Here is an 18,929-nt window from a genome sequence, read left to right on the forward strand (position 1 = left end):
AAGTTGTGGTTCCTCTGTCTGGCTGGCTGGATCCTCCTTTCTCGCTCTTAGCGCGTCGCTTCAGTTATCCTACTGCCGTTCCGGCCTCTCCCAGGGACAAGAACCCACAGGGCTGACCCCTTCGTTCCGCTGAGGGGCAGCTCGGGTTCCGCTTGCTCCGGTGCCTGGGCTGGCTCGGGGTGAAGCCAAGGGGCTTAGTAGCGGCACCGCGACAGGTGGCTGGCACCCCAGATGGGACCCTGAGGAGAAGCCTTGAGTTTCCGTGGAGGCTCTTGTCTTCCCTCTTTGTGGTCCCCGTGAGGATTGGCGGTGCTTGCACCAGGCGCGAGCACCGAAGAGTTTCAGATCCAGGGCGGTCCCACCGCTGCGAGTCGAGCAGCCTCTTCGGAGGAGCGCTCCTCGCAGATCCAGGAGGCAGCTTCGTCGGCAGCACTCCCGGCGAAGTCTTCTGTGCGCTGAGGGTTCCCCAAGACCGCAGGTAAGTACCCTCCGTCGGGGGCACGCGATCAGGACCCCCTCTCCAAGCCACGGGGGAGGGCTCCGAGGAGAAGTCTGCGCAGGACCGGGGGGTTAACGCTTTCGTTTTCGCTCCCGGTTTGGTCGTGCCCAGGCGGTTTTTAGTTCTTTTCGTTCGGGTTTGTTTCGTTCGAGTGCTCCTGCCAGCTCTCGAGGGAGGCTCGGAGCTGGGGGAGAGTCGGGTTTTTGGGGACGTTGCGTGTGCCGCGCGCCGGGAGGATCGGTGGCTTTAGCGAGTGCAGGGTTGCCCGGTTTTTAAGTTGCGGCAGTTACGGTTTTCTGTTTGAGATTTAGTTGGTCCGGTCTTGGGTGAGGGTGGTTTTTCAACACCGGCGAGATGGGTGCCTCGCTTTCGACCACCCAGAAAGGAGTTTATTATGTTCTTGTTAGAGTTTTGGAGGAGAACAAGGTTCAGTTCTCCCGCGGTTCGTTAAAAAGGCTGGTGCGGTGGCTTTCCGTGCAGTTCAGTAACACGTCTGAGGAGCTTGTAAGGAACCCCCGTTACTGGGAGGCGATCGAAAAAAAGGCGGCCAATTCGGATAAATGTCCCCAAGATTTTATGTTTTTGATTGTCAAATTTAAAACGATCGCTAACAGCTCTCCCCTGCATGAAAAGCCAACGCGACCGCCCGCCCCAGTTTCCCGTTCCCCTTCTCCCAATCCCCGTGTTCCTCGGAAGGGAATTCTGAGGAGAGCCGCAGACCCTAGGTCTGCCAGCCCAGGCTCTCGCCAGAACTCCCGGTCCCCCAGCCTCAGCAGTCTTGTCCGGACTGCTGAGGAATCCTCGGGTCGCCCTGGACAAGCGGCCCGGGGACGCAGCCCTTCCCCTGTCTCCCCAAGTTGTCGACCAAAAGTTAGATTTAATCTTGCTGCGTCACAGGAGCCACAAGATGGCGCCTGCGACACACAAGATGGCGCCCGTTCGCGCCGTTCTCCTACCCCTCCCCCGCGTCCCCCTCCCCCGAAATCCAATCCCTTCCTTGACCCAACCCCTTCATACCCGCCCAACCCCTTTTATCTGCCCAACCCATTTTACCCCTTGGTCCCTCCCACACCCGCCCCCTCTGTTCCCTCCCTTGCTCCACCCATGGCTCCTCCCACATACCCGATGTCTCCTCCCTTTGTGGCCGCCCAAACCCCGCCTTCGGTCCCTCCCTTTTCCCACGCTGACACTCCTCCCACTCCTGCCCCCTGGCCCGCCCTAGGGGCGGAGCCAGGCACTTCTCCCCACCCCGGAAGGAGGCCATCTTGGAATGGTAGTTCCCACGCTGCCTCTTCCGGTTCCCACGGTAGGGAACCGGAAGACAACAGCGATGGAAACCAGGAAGTGCATCTCTCAGCTGCGCCTGTCACCTACCGAAGGGCTCGCGGGGGTGGCGACCCTAAACCGAATTGGCAGCCATTTTCACAAACTATAATTCGAGATTTATGTAAGGCGCACAAAGAATTTGGGAGAGAGAGCCCGTACTTCCGCGGCCTCCTTCAGGCAGACCTAGCAGCTGCGACAACCCTTCCTGCAGACTTAAAGCAATTATTTTCTTGCCTGATGACACCGGCTGAATTTGAATTATGGCTTGCTGCATTTAGGCAAGCCCTGCGGGAAGAGCTGCCGCACCTGCCACTCCCAGCAATTGATGAGGGAGGTAATCCCCTTACTGTTGAATTGCTGGGAGGAGAAGGTTCCTTCGAGTCCCCTCAAATTCAGGCACTGCTCATTCCACCAGCAGTTTTGCCTAGGGTGCGAGACCTGGCCTGCAAAGCCTTTTTCACGATGCAGCCTCGTGCACCCCTGCCGCCGTTCACCCAGATTAGGCAAGGGGACACAGAATCATTTGTAGATTTCGTGGACAAGATGACTAGGGCTTTAGAAATACAAGTAACGGACGGGCTCGCCCGTAAGAGAATTTTGGAGGAGATTGTTTTTGCTAATGCTAATAATGTGTGCAAACAAGCGATTTTAAGTCTCCCTCCAGAACCCCCACGGACTCTACAGGTGATGCTGCAAGTTTGCCAGCAAAAGGTCCCTTTCCTGCTTCAACATATGACCACCGCAAGCAAGCAGGGAACTCGGCAGGTGCATGCTGCGGAAGATGCGACTCTTCGTCGCCCACAGGCCCGCAAGCCGGCAGCGTCGAACCCAACTAGAGCACGGGTCGAGTGCTACCTCTGCCATGAAAAAGGGCATTTTGTGAGCCAATGCCCGCATAACTTGCTGGCAAAGCCTCGGCCGCAGCAGGAGGACTCCCAACACAATTCAAAAAACTAGGGGGGGAGTGCGGGCCCACCCGGCATGATGACCCCAACAGGGTGGGCAGTGCAGAAGAGAAGGCAGTCAACGCCTTCGGGGGTCACTGGACCAAGACAACTATCTCGGACTGGCATTTCCTTTACCCTTCCCAGGAGGGAACTTTCCCGGACTTGACGTTAACACCATTTTGTAAACCTTACAGGTTGAGGCTCACTCACAGTGCGCACCTCAGAGATACCAGCTGGTACCCAGTTCGCGTGGATTGCGAAGACCTTCTGGACTGGCCGTTTCAAAGGAAAGGTAAGTTCATTGTTGTTGGGGACTGTAAATACACTCCGCAAGACATTGAGGTATACCCGGGGACCTATAAGGGTGACCCCAGGTTCCTCAATGTCTGGCTGCGTTCCACTCATCCCCCAGCTTTCCACCCAAAGGGACAAATAGTGGCCCAGGCAATTCCACACACCAGGCCAGATCAGTATCAGGTTTACCCTGAGGAAAGGCCACTTTCAGTCAACGCAGTGCATCGGATCACAGAAGAAAAACCTATAATACAATGTACGATGTCCATTGGGGATGAGTCCGTTAATAAAGGTCTTCTTTTTGACACAGGAGCGGATGTCACGGTCATTCCCACCCGGGAGTGGCCGTCACATTGGGCCTTGGAGGACGCGCCGGCGAATATCTCCGGAGTAGGGGGTTTTCAATCGGCTAAGAGATCAGCGCGCATGGTGAAATTCACGGGGCCGAAAGGGCAATTGGCATATACGCGCCCTTTCGTTTGCAAATATGAACGGCCCCTGCTTGGTAGGGAGCTCATGTCCCAATGGGGGGTCACAATTAGTATCCCAGACCCCCCTCAGGTTTTTTGCCTAGCGGTCACTGAGGAGCGCCCAATCCTCAAACTGAATTGGAAAACGGATAATCCAGTGTGGGTTGACCAGTGGCCGCTATCCAAGGAGAAATTAAAGGCGCTCGAGGAGCTCGTGGAGGAGCAGTTACAGAAGGGTAATATCGTGGAAACGAATTCCCCCTGGAACTCGCCCGTCTTCGTCATTCGAAAGAGTGACGGAAGGCGCTGGCGCCTCCTTCACGACCTTCGACAAATTAATAACGTTATAGAGGACATGGGATCCCTCCAACCAGGAATGCCATCCCCTGCCATGCTGCCCCGAAATTGGAATCTGGCAGTTATTGATCTGAAGGATTGCTTCTTCCAAATTCCCCTACATCCGGATGACGCACCGCGTTTTGCCTTCTCGGTGCCTACCATCAACCGAGCGGCCCCAAGGAAGAGGTATCACTGGAGGGCTCTTCCCCAAGGTATGAAGAACTCCCCGGTGATGTGCCAGCTGTACGTCTCTTCCTTGCTGCGTCCTGTGCGCGCAGCCGCGGAGGAGGTTATCATCCACCATTACATGGATGATATCCTCATTTGCGCCCCAACAACAAGCGAACTGGATAGAGTCCTCACACGCGTAACAGATTTGTTAGTTGCTGCAGGGTTTGAGCTGCAAGCAGAGAAGATTCAGCGGATGCCACCCTGGAAATACCTGGGGCTGGAAATCGGACGGCGGACCATTGTTCCCCAAAAATTGGCTATCCGGACATCAGTCCGGACCCTTGCGGATGTCCATCGACTCTGCGGAGAGTTGAATTGGGTGAGGCCCTGGCTGGGTCTCTCCACGGAGGACCTAGCACCCCTCTTCGATTTATTGAAGGGGGGAGATGAGCTTAGCTCTCCCAGGGCGCTCACCGCGGAGGCAAGGAAAGCACTGGAGAAGGTACAACAGGCGTTGTCATCACGCCAGGCGCACAGATGTGACCCCGGCTTACCCTTTCGGTTCGTGGTGCTGGGTAAGCTCCCGCATCTTTTTGGGGTCATTTTTCAGTGGGATTCGAACACCACACAGCATGACACCAAGGGCCACGGTGGGAGAGATCCACTGCTGATCATAGAGTGGGTCTTTCTTAGCCACCACCGGCCCAAGAGACTTACGAGGCCACAAGAAATCATGGCTGAGCTGATCCGCAAGGCACGTACGCGCCTTTGCGAGTTGGCCGGTTGTGACTTTGAGTGCATCCATCTCCCCATCAAATTATCCTCGGGCCAGATCACCAAACCCATGTTGGAAACTCTGCTTCAAAATAATGAAGCTCTACAATTCGCTCTGGACTCTTTTACGGGCCAAATTTCAATTCATCGGCCGGCCCACAAATTGTTCAATCTGGATGGAAATTTTGAATTGGCATTGAGGAGTGTCCGAAGTGCAAAACCACTCCAGGCCTTGACCGTTTTTACAGACGCGTCCGGGGCTTCTCACAGGTCAGTGATGACCTGGGAGGATCCCGAAACTCAGCAGTGGGACAGTGATGTTGAAATCGTTGAGGGTTCGCCTCAAGTCGCTGAGTTGGCCGCAGTCGTCAGGGCATTGGAGAGATTTCCCGGACCACTAAACATAGTTACCGACTCTGCCTATGTTACAGGGGTAGTGTCCAGAGCTGATCAGGCAGTATTACAGCAGGTTTCCAACGACGCGCTTTATGCGCAGCTCTCGAAACTTATAAAGCTTGTGTCCCACCGAGAGCACCCCTTCTACGTGATGCACACAAGGTCGCACACCGATTTGCCAGGGTTTGTTGCAGAGGGCAACAGGAGAGCAGATGCTCTCGCTGCTCCTGTGACAAAGACCCCACTGCCTGACATATTTCAACAGGCACAGCTCAGCCATGCTTTGTTCCATCAGAATGCACCAGCCCTGGTCCGCCGATTTCGTATCACCCGGCAACAGGCCAGGGCGATTGTGGCTTCGTGCCCATCGTGTCAATCCCACTCCGTGCCGACCATGCACGCCGGAGTCAATCCCAGAGGGCTGGGAAGTTGTGAAATCTGGCAGACCGACGTCACCCATGTGGCGGCGTTCGGGAGGCTCCGGTACGTGCATGTGTCCGTTGATACCTTCTCGGGTGTAGTCTATGCCTCCGCACACGCAGGGGAGAAGGCCTCCCACGTCATCCAACACCTCATTCAGGCCTTCTCTTTCATGGGCATCCCCAAGGAAATTAAAACAGATAATGGCCCTGCGTATACTTCCAGGGAGCTTGCAGATTTCCTGCAGCAATGGGGAGTTGAGCATAAAACGGGCATCCCTCACTCCCCCACGGGTCAGGCCATTGTTGAAAGGACCCATCAGAACGTCAAACGGGTCCTTCAACAGCAAAGACCAGTCCTGAAGGTTGAAACTCCATCAATCAGATTGGCAAGGGCACTTTATGTGTTAAATTTCCTAAATTGTTCTTATGAAAAACCAGATCCGCCCGTTGTGCGGCATTTCAATAGCAACCGCGACTGGGACCTGAGTGAGCAGCATCCGCCGGTGACCGTAAGGTTTCCCGAAACAGGGAAAGTGGAGGGTCCACTGACGCTTTTGACGTGGGGGCGCGGGTACGCCTGCGTCTCCACTGATGCTGGGCCGAAGTGGATACCCTCCAGATGGGTAAAGCCTTATATCGAAAGAAAAACAAAAGTCCGAGAAAACGAAAAGCCTCAAGTCGCCTCCGCGGCTCTCCGCCGCAGAAGGCGTGAGTCCAGTGACTCAGAGGAAGAGGAGGAGCAGTCAGAAGGCTGGGAGGACCCCTTTTTCTGTGATTTCCCACTTTGTAACGATTTGTTTTTCTGAGTTTCTGTTTAGATCCGTCCAACCATGAGCGCCAAGATTGCCATCAGTTCAGCCGTCCTCTTCGCCAGTCTCCTGACCATCGCCCAGGCGTGGCTCGTCCCCCAGCCACAACAGAACGTCTGGACTGTCTTGGCCAAATCACTGGGCCAAGACCACATATGTCTCAACCAAGCGAGTGCCGCGAATCCCATGGCATCCTGCCTCGTGGGGATCCCATTTAAAGATCGTGAGATGCCCAAGATGCTTCTAGGTTATGCTCAAAAACTTAGACAAGAAGCTGCTAAAATGGAGCATAACCTAAAGCATGCCCATTACATCGTCGCGTGGTACAATTATATTAAAAGTCTTCCAAAGTTAGAAAACGAGCCTCAGGAGCTGGAGCTTCTAGGTTCCGCCAGAGCCGAATCTTGTTTTCATATCCGCAACGACCACGTCCAGCGTCACCACCGTCATTTTGTCTCCTCCAAAGCCCATTTTAATACTCATTGGTGCAACGCTGTGTCCTTTAGTTATCCTCCAATCCCTCCCCAAAAATCAGCCCAAGTCTTTGCCCATCCCCGCCAGCTTCCTAGGGGAACATTCTTGATTTGCGGAGACCACGCGTGGGCAGGTATCCCCTCTCACCTCTCCGGAGGCCCGTGCACCTTTGGGACCCTCGGATTGTTTTCACCCAACAAATCACAAATTTTGGATTGGGTTACACGAAATTCTACAAATGGTGCACATCTATTGGCACACTCTAGAAAGAAGAGAGAAGACTACTCTCTCAAAAAATTGGCAGACGATTGCGATGAGGAAATTATCCATTGGAGCAGATCTAAAGGCATCGCAATCACAGTATTTGCGCCGTGGGTCGCCATTGCTAAGACCCTCGGAGAATTAGGCCATTTGGAATGTTGGGTAGCTAAGCAATCCCGTTTGACTTCTAGGGCCCTATCAAACCTCCTGAAAGATGAGGAAATTACGAGGCAGGCAACCCTCCAGAATCGTGCAGCCATCGACTACCTCCTGCTCCTCCACGGTCACTCGTGTGAGGAGTTTGAGGGGCTCTGCTGCTTTAATTTGACATCTAGGGCCAAGGGGACTCGCGAGGCACTCAAACAAATGGAAAACATGATAGGAGACATCAAGCAAGAATACGGGGACTGGCTCAGTAATTTGTTCAAGGGATGGGGGATCTCGGGTTGGACGGGATCGATTCTTAGAACTGTTCTGTTAATTGTTTTTGTGCTTTTTGTTGCTATTGCCAGCCTTGGACTAATGAAAAAGATGTTGCAGAATTTGATTTCTTCCTCCACATCACCACTCAAAGCTGAAGTCCACCGAGTAGCCGTTGAAGTAGGCCCAGAAGTGTTCAGGGAGGAGGAAGAAAGCTTCGTTGATGAGGACGAGCAGGCTGAACAGCTTGAAATCATCGTGGAGGAAGTGCGCAGCTTTCCTCGAGAACAATGGCCTACTCAACAGCAGTGGTTTGCAGAATCATACCCACGTTCTGAACACCTGGTGGACCCCCCTCAATTCGGATATCTGAGATAGAACTCACAGGGTCAAAAATAAAAGAAAAGGGGGAGATGTGGTGGTGTGGATGGTTGGACTTTCCCCATTTCAGTATGTTAAACCTCAGTTGGACTCCACAAAGAAAGTTGGGACAGTGTAAGCAGGAACAAGCAGGTGCTGTGAAGGACTGTGACAAGGAAAAGAAGGACAGACGAGGGAGAGGATTTAAAGAGAGAGACTTAAGGAAGAAGGAGAGGGTGTTGAAGGAAGGATATAGGAAAGAGGGTTTTGAGGCAGAGAGAAGTTGAAAGATATATGGGTGGTTTACCAAGTAGGAAGGATTTAGATATGTGGGAAAGATGAAAGGCTGATGGGTCCTATATTGTATGTTCTGCACAATGTTGTATGTTCTGTACACCCCCCCCTTAATTGAAATTCATAAGTTCCCCTTGGTCACATGTTACCTTTTCCCCTCTTCCCGCCACTGTGTTATCCCTCCCCTATCCCCTAATTGGTTCAAGGCTTGCAACCCTTCCCCTTATCTCCCAAGTGTCAAGGTTCCATTGGTTGCCGCAAAGAGGGACTCCCATTTCTCCTCCCCTACCCCGAAAGCATATAAGCTGGTGCATTTCTTTGTTCGGGATCCAGTTCCAGTTCAGCCTGGTTCCACTTCGGTCTGGACAGTGCTATGTTGGATTAAAGTTGTGGTTCCTCTGTCTGGCTGGCTGGATCCTCCTTTCTCGCTCTTAGCGCGTCGCTTCAGTTATCCTACTGCCGTTCCGGCCTCTCCCAGGGACAAGAACCCACAGGGCTGACCCCTTCGTTCCGCTGAGGGGCAGCTCGGGTTCCGCTTGCTCCGGTGCCTGGGCTGGCTCGGGGTGAAGCCAAGGGGCTTAGTAGCGGCACCGCGACAAAATATCTTCACTGCCATTAAAAGAAGTGGAAATGAGTACTTTGGTGTCTAAAAATCCTATTGAAAGCCTGTTGCAGTCCTTTAAACCAAAATTTACTGGAATCCTATATTTCTGTTACTTCAAAAAACAGTTTATGTGATTCACAGACAAATAATAAAATGTCTTGAAACTTGCTGGACTACTTATAATATGTATGTAACTTCTTACACCTCTTTGGTAGTCCTTTCTTTGGATACAAATCTGATCACTAGACACAAAACATTCTCTTACACTGAATGTTGCATCAGGATCTGCCAGAGAGATTGTCAGATGCTTACGCAGACTTGGCCAGCTCTCAGAGCTCAGGATATCAGACACAGGAGCCAAGCACAGCGTCTGCAAAGCTTCCTGGCGAACCTGGAGTAGTCAAAAAGATAAACACCAAAAATCCATTCACAGCAAGCTCTGAAATATGTAATTTACAAGTCATAGGGAGGTAGGGAAGACAGGAAGGAACAGAACCTGGCTGCAGAACAGATAAGGAATAACGAATACTTATCTCCTGCTATATTTTTTATGGCTAGTTAGACAAAACACTACATCACTGAGTGGGGAAAATGCGTGTATTTGAAGAAGCAATAAAACCATTTTACATGGTTTTTCAATACTGGATGCAAGGTTTATGTTCTACTTTCTGCCTGTAATCAAATATTTTTCTTTTAGGGAATACAGCTCTCTAAAGCTCTCAACTAGGAGAAGCAGATACAGTTATTAGACATGTTATACTGCTGAATTTTCATCAGCATTCTAAATAATTTCAACTAACTTTTTTTTTTTTTCAATTTATAGACAACTGTAATCTATAGCAATTTATTTCATCTTACTGAAAGAAATTGTAGGACATTTTAACAACATTTAATAGCATCCAATTTTTTACCTGTTTTTCTAATAAAACTCCATCACAATGTACCAGCTCCTACCTACCATGCCTTCTTCAACTGCCAGACAAACTCCAACAAGTCTTATCAAGACAGCACACTCAAACTGGTATTTCCCCAAGCTTCAAAAATGCCAGCAGCTGGTGCCGATTATTGGTGAGAGACACAAATTAGTACTGTCACAGACACGACAGCAAACCTAACTTGGATTTATATTTTCCATTTGGCAACAGATTGTTGGCAAATCTGCAGGCATCTCTCTCTTCTGACAAAGGTAACTCAAAGGGTCATACAGAAGCTACCAAGAAGGCCAAGGGATATGTATATAGGACAAATAATGTTCAGAAACTTCATTTATCATGGAACAACTTTTTTTTTTTTTACCTAAAAATGCCAATTTATAGCACATACATTTCTAAAAAAACCAGATATTTATTGCAACACTAGTTTTTGAACCAGATGGTTACAAACAATGAAATATTGCAGTGCAGAGTAGTTTCTGCACTGCAGGTAAGATAGATGAACCAACAAAGACAAGTTTCCACTTAGGTACATAGGAACTCTTATGTACATACAGGCTGCTCTCCAATACGCCATAAACATTCATTTGTGTCAACATTTCAATTCTGCTTTTGAACTTACTTCCTTGGGCTGACTAGGGTCAAGCCTTTCTGCAAGCAGCTGTAATTGTTCTTGACTCATGAATGCATAACTCTGTAAAATACACATTATAAAATGATCATTAGTATATTTTATTAAACTGAACAGCAGAAGATGAAAATCATCAGTCTTTCTGATACCTAATTTACTTTTAATAATTAGGACTTCAACATTTATACTAATTTTACTATAAAGTCAACATTCCAAAGGCTTTCTGCTGTTTGCCCAAAGTTAAGGTAATGAAATTACTATGACATACTTTCTTTCTTTTACTTCAAAGTTTTCTGTATCTTAAAAAAATCCTTATAATGATTTATTCAGCAAGAAATGTAGCATAGTACAGTAGTCTGGAAATGAACTGCATGTTATTTGGCTTCTAAAGTAAAATCACCAAAGTTAGATGATGTACTGATTTTATCTTTATCTTTCTATACCACATTTGGACGGGTACTTTGGAGCATATGAGTATCATATCGATCTCATCTAGCATATGATGTCTAAAGTAGCTAGTATAAGCTTAGTACTTAAAACTGAAAGAAAAGCAAATAATTTGGGGTTAAGATATAACAAAGATGAGAATAATTAATCTTTCTCAAAGGCCACTCCACTGCCAGAAGTTTAACAATTTTGCAGTATCATGCTTATTTCATAACATAGAGAGAAAACATATTGTACTTGGTTGAAGGAGGAGTCACTGTCAGAACAGTTGTCTGTGTAACAGCCACTCTGACGTTCTTTCTTTGCTTTACTAGCCAGCTCCTTATCATGCATCCGATCTTCTTCAAACTTGTTAATCAAAGATTCTACCACAACCATCATGACATTCTTCAAGGCATGTATCATTTCTCTGTATCTTCAAAGTAAAGATGATTTTAATATATAAGAACATAAAATCACTATGTAAAAAAATGAAAAAGAAATTGCTACACCATGAATCACTGAGTATGACATAATGCTAACTGGACTTGAACACACTGAATTTATAGAAATTAATGAATGTCAAATCTAAATCCAAACTGAGCAAGAAAACATATACATACTTTGCAGGTTTCAGGTAATGATATTTTAAAACTACAATAAAACTCCTTTTTTTTTCCCTTCCAGAACTATTCAATGAAACACCACTATCATAATTCTATTTTGGGATGTTCTTAAGAAAGAACAACGCCAGTCAACCAAAAAGTAGGATCTGTCCCTGAGAAAACAGGTCAGTTCTCATTCTTGTTACTGTTTGTTTCTTGCAGTTCAACATCCAATTTTTCTTTTGCAATTAACCTTGATCAGAACCAGTAGAAGTGAACACATCATCCTGATTCAAGATCTTGAGTACAAGTCATGCACACAAAATAATTTTCTTTCAACAAAATCAGGTTTTTCTAATTTCCATAAATTGAAAAATAATATCCACAGGGAAACAATTAAAAATAAAAAACGCTGCAGAAAAGCATCCTATTGTAAAATGTTCATGTTTTATTTTAAATTATTTTTACCGTTATGCTACAATTATTTATTTTATAGTCATCAAAGACACAAATAATCATATTCTGCTTTAATATCCTCCTACATGTCAAATTAAAGATATAAGATACCTATTTAGTTCATTGGAGTTTCTTCTACCAACTTCAATGAGCACAAAACCCTAAGGTCCTGATCCTTGAAACAAAATTATACGAACAGCAAAATCTGAAAAATGGTCATCTTAACATCTATTTTCCTGTTTTCTTATTTTGCAACATGTAAAAATGACCACTGATGTTAAAATCCTAAATACCTCAAAAATGTCACATATTTGCTACCTATCTTTTTTATGCAATTGTTCGCAACCTTAATTCCAAGGTGAGACAAAGCATGACAAATTGCAATGTAGGATGGCTTTATCTGAATTTCTTGGAACTGATTTTGGTTACAGGTTCAGAATTGTTCTTGGTTTAGATGGAAAAGTGAAAGGAAGACTAAGACAAAGAAGAAATAGAGATGTGAATTACAGGTATATACTCACTCTTTTGATTCACGGGCCTTCTTAGTAAGATGTTGGACAAGTGTGTCATAGCCAGATATTTCACCCTGATTTTGAGCAGAGGTACATTTTTCTGTTTCTTCTTCAATCACAGGTCCCACAGTATTTTTTATGTATTGTCTAAGGTATTTCACAAACTCATAGCTACAAGAAATATGCAGAATTAAAATGTAATACCTCCTTGAATTCACCATGAAACATTTTCAACATTATATCAACAACCACTATCTTCTCTCCCAGCAGATCTGTAACTCTGGGGTAAGAGTTTATGACTTGCACAGAAACAAACTTCAGGAGTGTAAAACAACACGTAACAGTTTGATTTTCTTCAATATGATCATTATCAGCATATTGTAGGAAGAAACAATACCAAACAGAAGAAATAAAACCAAGAGTTAGTTCAGCAAATAGAACAATTTTACTTTGTGCTTCTTCTAAAAGTAAAAATCCACTCAGACAAAAGGTTAAAGTTTTGTAGACAAAATCAGAAAGTATCATAAGAAATTTCAAATTCCAAAAGAAACATTCCTTGTAGCACTCTGAACATGTCTTAAGAGTATAAACTGTCTGGTAACATTATTTATGCATTATACATACAAAATTAGAAGATACACAGAAAACATAGTTTATAAATTAGAGCATAGGAGAACACCTATGGCCTGTGAGATTCTGTCATGACAATACACAGATCTCAGTCAAACTGACAAAACAACTGTCTGTGATTACACAAACATACCAAATTCAGGAAGTCACCGCTTTGCAGTCTTATGATCAGATATCCATAGACACTTGCTAAAAGAATAGAATAATCAGAGGGAGATCTCAAACTACGACTCTCCCTGGGCCCTCCAACTTAATATTAGTTATAGAAATTGCTAAAGACTACTGCTCAGAATAAATCAACTTTTCTTTTTGGCTAGTTCTGTGATTTGTGTACAGGGAAAGGCAAACAGAAACACACAAGAAAGTAATCCTATAGTAACAGTAGATGCTTTTAGTAGATAATTTTATTTTCCTTATATCAAAAGTAGATGTGCAACTACATCATGTAAACTTGGAAAAAAAAAACCCAAAAACCAACGAAACACACAAAATTGTATCATGATAGATACTTCCTCACTGGACTGCCTACCTCAGGTTCCATCAGTATTTTTCTTTTCCCCAACTTTTCCACTCTTGCTCTTGGTGAAAGTAACAGAAATAAGTCTCAAGAAAGATGCAAAATATGTTTATTTCTGTTTTCATGTGTGAAATTGCACACAACTCTCCACTGCATGAAAGCTTTCATGAAACTGTCTCCCCTTTGTTTTATAAGGGTAACAGTTCCAGGGTATAGGTTTTTGCAGTGACTCCTTCACTCTGAAATATACAGTAACCACATTACTATTCACACCACTACTTTTATGTCTGACGTTCTAGTCTTCATCTTCTGCGTTACTTTTCCACCTTAGACATGTTTTGTAACAATTATTGTGTTTTAATTATGACAGTAATACTTCTTCATAAGCAGAATCAATCAGACTGATCTGGTAGGATTTACAAAGGAATCACACTTGGGGTGGTGTTAAAAATAGCTCTAATGTAACAGAGAACATGCTACTTATATAGTTTAAAATCCTGATGTCTACTACTGCACAGAAGTTTTGCACTTGATTCAATTTTCCTTTTTATTAGCTTTTTGAGGATCCTGCATTTCTGTCTTTTCTACATTAAAGTGGGAACAAAGGGTAAAGTAAGGCCTCAAAATCTGGTAAAACTACTACATCAAAATAAGCATGAAGCAGAAACAGTACTGCTCAAAACAGTGAGCTGAACTAGAGCACTGGACAGTCCAAAAGCACACACTTTTGGAGCTTGCAATCTGGATGGACAAGGAGAAAGTTTCTTTATGGCCTCACTTATAAATGACCATATGACCTCTCTGATTTCCGTGAAAACCAGTCTGTACTGCTGTGGGTCACAAACAAGACAAGAATACCTCCAGAAATACTGCAGCACCAGATAGGAATCCTCATGTTCTGAATTTAAAGATGGCTTGATTTTTCATTAAATATAAATTAAAACTGTTCTCATGAAAAGAAAGTATCTTTAAGATCATCAATTTTCTAACATACAAGAAAGAGTCAAGAGTAGATGTCAAGGTTTCACTGTTGCAAAAGGAAAAGCTATACACGAAATGCTTCAACCACTTACAGACTTTACTCTCGCACCCTGGGTATTCTCTAAGGTTCTCAGAAAAAAAATGACAGAAATAATTTCACTTTTTTTTTGTTTGAGCTTTATTGCATATATCCTCTCTAAATAATGTTTTTCTTTCAGAATTGCATGTCTTTCAACTTTGACATGTTTACAACTAAATGCTTTCACTCTCATGCTTGTTACCCAGCAACATACTACTCAAAATTCACATGAGTACAAGCAACAGGGTAATCCAACACAATTTGTAACAAAAACTAAAACTGAGCTAAAATACCTTTTAAAGAATCTTCAGAACACATGCAAGCATCAAGATTTTAAAATTAAAGTGACATTTCAGATAAACCCTAGTTGTATTTCACTTATTTACTTTTACCCAACTCCTGCCACTGACAAAAGAATGCTAATACCTAGGTAAATTTAAGAAAATGTAAATGGTGCCACTTCTGAAAAAACTGTTAGGGAACCAGCTTTCTCAGAAGAAGTCAGGTCACAGAGCTCTGTTTCTTATTAAAATGTCTTCAGGTCATTTCAGCCTGATGTTCTCTTGGCTTGTCATAAAACGTGTACTAAAAATCTCCCATGTTATAAAAAAATAATCAAGTTATAGCATCATGGAAAGGAAAGAGGAGTGTGGGATCTCGAAATCTAGATTGCATGTAAGGGAGGTCACACTGTCAAATCTGATTTAACAGAAGTGTGATGGGGATACATTTCTGTTATACTTACAATATAAATTAAAGGAATAATTGGACTAGATAGACATACAGGCCAGAGAGAACAATCAAATATGGTAGCCAAATGGCCCTCTGAAAAAGGAACTCTACTATGTTGTCTAGCAAGTGTCAAATATATTGAGAGTCTTCAGTGACAAATTCTTCTAGCTCCTTTTCATGTGTGCATTTAGTACATTACACGTGCACACGCATCAGAGTTCTCTAAACTCCTCTCTCACAAACAGCTCATGAATTACTACTACAGTAAAAATATATTAGCAAAAGTGGATGGGAAAAAAAGCAAACCAAGAAAATGGCACCATTAATTTTATTCTTTAAATTAGCATCATCTGAGAGTTAATTAGTGATAGGAATATCTATATATGTATAAATATACACATATTTACAAAGCAATAAAAAGTGTAGACATTTTCCAGGAATAATACAGTTTAACACAAACCAACTTCTTCAAAAGACTAAAAATAGCAAAAAATATTTTTACTTGTGGAAATTCTCATCAGTTTCCTCCAAATGCAAGAGAATTTCTTCTGCACATTCTACTGATGGGGCTCCAGTGATTTTTTCCTTCACACTCTGCAGTAACTGTCTAAGCATGGACTGTAATAGAGCTTCATCTTCACTTGTAAAGTGAGACATCTGTAGAGAACAATTAGAAGAATAAGAAACTCTCACAGTTTTGTTTTGCTTCAAGATACTAAGAAAAGCACAAATCCTTTAAATCTCCACTTTTTTACTGTTATCAACAGGATTTTCTATCAAAAGACACAATCACAGACAGGAAATATTTGATAGAGTTTATTTTCAGACAAACTGAAAACAATCAAATCAGTTTCACCCTGATGTTACAGCATAATATTCTTAAAGGAGATACTACATTAAGAAAAGCTTGAATATTCCTATTTGTACTTGCCCATCAAAGAGGCACAAGACCACATGGTAAGCTAAAAACATAAAAAGGAGGGAAGGTTTTACAGATGTAATGACTGTAGCTTGATAATAAAACATTATAAATAGTCTCTCACCTGCTTCTCACCCACTATTAGTACCCAGTTCTGACTTTGGAGTCCCTCTACTCAGAGCTATTGCTGTGCCCATGACTGAAAGTGCTGTCTGCTTTTGCAAGGGTCAGGTGGAATTATCAGAATAGTTTAATTGCCCTGTGCTAATCAACAGCAGTGACCTGACAGAGTCCAGTCAAATTAAATGGAAACTGCTGGGAAAAACTGGGAGGAGAAGAAGCACTGAGAAACTGGAAATATCTGTTAAGTCCAGAAGAAAGATGATCAGTTAAATTTTCAAGAGCTGCAAAAAAAATACAAGCTCATTTTTGATTTTGGTTAATCAACACCTTAAAAATCTTTATATGCCATGGAATACTTCTAAACCTCAGTGGCAGTTTTATATGTTATATATTAAATATAGGCTAGAAATATAAAATATATACACTCCATATATGTAATATATGTTATATTACATATAAAATATAGGTATAACATATATCTAGTCAATTTGTGGAAAAATTAGAGATATTTGACTTTTATGAATTAAAAATTAAAGACTCTCTAAGCATCTGTGAATAAACAGTACGCACACACTTCATAGAGAAAATACAGTAAATTACTATTTTAGTATCAAAGGGTATCAACCAGGAAAAAAGACAAAAATAAAAAAAAGGGGAAAAAAAAGCCGCATAGCTTTTTTTTACCAGCTGGAAGAGTTCTCTTCTATGAAAGGTAACAGTTCATCAAGGTACCACTTTTCTGTGATAAGTAGCACAACTGCTGAACATTTTACTTTGATGTATCATTATTTAATATTGACTCAATCATCTCACTAGAAATTTCATTAAACTAAACTCAGAGTAAACAAACAAAACACCCCAAATCCCTTGCAATAATCTTAACTCATGGATTTGCAGCCCTCTTTTTCTTATAGAATCTCAAGGTACTTAATCAAAGTCAATGCACTTTCAAGTCTATGTAAACATCAGACAATATCCTAATCCCCTGGCAGGGTGGGAAGTATTTTGGTATAACTAGGCATTTTTTTTTAGAAGTGCAAGGTATCCAGATACTGGTTGGTAGCCAGTGCAAAGCCCTGCTCAGTTTATTCATAGAGAGAAATCATGAGAATATTGCAGCTTCATCTCCAGTTTGCCTTGAAAGGTCTTTACCTGACTTATGTAATCATTGACAAAGATATCTATCTATTGTAACTATCTTACATTTCATTCGTAAAGGTTTGTGGCTTGTTGTGCTTGTGGTTTTCGTGGCTGTTGCTTTGGGGGTCATTTCCCAGCAGGTATGCCCCCCATTCAGTTTCCAGGCAACATTTAAAGGGTCGTTTTCTCCCTAAACTACAACTTTACCCGAAGCCCAGTTTGGGCAGTCTTTTAAAGGTCCCGGCACTATCCCAAGCGCAAATCCTGCCCCACAACTCAGGCAACGGTTCACGAGCGGCCTGTTGCCAGCATTTATCCTTACGCAGCCTTCGCCTGGGCAGGGAGGCGAGGAGAGCAGCTCCAGAACGCGAGCATTGCGAGAATCCCTGCCCCTGCTGGCGCTTTGCCGCCCTTCCTTGGGCTGCGCACCGGCGCTGGGCAGCCACGAGGATTCCTGCGACAAGCCACGCACAAGGAGAGCAGCCGCTCTCCTCCCAAGCGTCGGGACAGGCTTCGCTTGCCCAGCTGTTTCCTTCAGCTATCGCTGACCGCGCGGGCGAGCTCTGCCCGGGCACCTCGGATGCGCTCGCCCCGCGCTCCCCTCGCCCCGGGAGCCCCGCATTCCCAGGCCGGCTCCCTGCCCGCACCCCGCGCCTCCCGCCCCGCCGCCATTCACCTTGGGCGGCCGCGGCCCTTGGCAACCGCGCCGCCGCCGCCGCCGAGTCTCGCCGGGCCTTGGAAACATCGCGAGAGGCCGCGTGGGCTGCCCGCGCCCCGCCCGCGCGGGACGGCGCTGCCGCGAGGGGCCGTGAGGGCTCCGGGGAGCGGCGGGTGTGGTTGGCGATACGGGCGGCGCCGGCGGGGCCCGGGAACGCCCAGCGCTCCCTGGCTTCAGGCTCCCCTCTGTTCACCCGCGGTAGTGATCCTCAGGTTTCCCACCGAAATCAAAGTCATGCTGTTATTCCCAATTTACATCAGCAGGGGAGCAATTTTTCTCAGTAAATAAAGTGATGAAAAGCAAGAAATTTTTCAGTCCTGTTTTAACTCTCCGTTCTCTCCTGTGATGAAGGAAATGTTACAAAAATATCAAATAGTATTCTTGCTCTCCAGAAAATAAATGCATAATGCAAAAACAGCAAAAGTAGTTTAATATGAAATAATTTCTATTAGGTCAGCTATAATAAACCAGAATTTGGTTACTGTAAACACTCATAAGGCTGTTTGTCAGTCCTTGCATGCAAGGTGTTGCATTCGTTTCCTTTCCCCCTACATTTTTCTAATGATTCTGATCATGGGTGATGCTAATTTTCCATGATGATTTGTCCCTTAAATGTTAAACTTCCATGTAACGCGAATCTTCCATGAGGACTTGCTCCTGTAACAGGA

The 18,929-nt window shown here is 44.8% G+C and overlaps 1 protein-coding gene across 4 annotated transcripts in view; it reads right to left on the minus strand.

Annotated features, from left to right (window-relative positions):
- Positions 1-18,339, minus strand: part of TBC1D32 (TBC1 domain family member 32) — an 83,197-nt gene extending 64,858 nt beyond the window's left edge. For 2 of the 4 annotated variants that reach the window (XM_063389896.1, XM_063389892.1), the window contains exons 1-6: positions 18,220-18,339; positions 15,864-16,018; positions 12,432-12,593; positions 11,108-11,285; positions 10,415-10,486; positions 9,126-9,251 (exon numbers count right to left, since the gene is read on the minus strand). In XM_063389896.1, the coding sequence (XP_063245966.1) occupies positions 9,126-9,251; positions 10,415-10,486; positions 11,108-11,285; positions 12,432-12,593; positions 15,864-16,018; positions 18,220-18,288 (762 nt within the window). In that variant the 5' untranslated portion in view covers positions 18,289-18,339. The other 2 variants (XM_063389895.1, XM_063389894.1) reach the window with 2 other exon arrangements.
- Between the last annotated feature and the right edge of the window lie 590 nt (positions 18,340-18,929).

This window comes from Prinia subflava, chromosome 2, assembly GCF_021018805.1.
Source record: "Prinia subflava isolate CZ2003 ecotype Zambia chromosome 2, Cam_Psub_1.2, whole genome shotgun sequence".
Taxonomy (NCBI): Eukaryota; Metazoa; Chordata; class Aves; order Passeriformes; family Cisticolidae; genus Prinia; species Prinia subflava.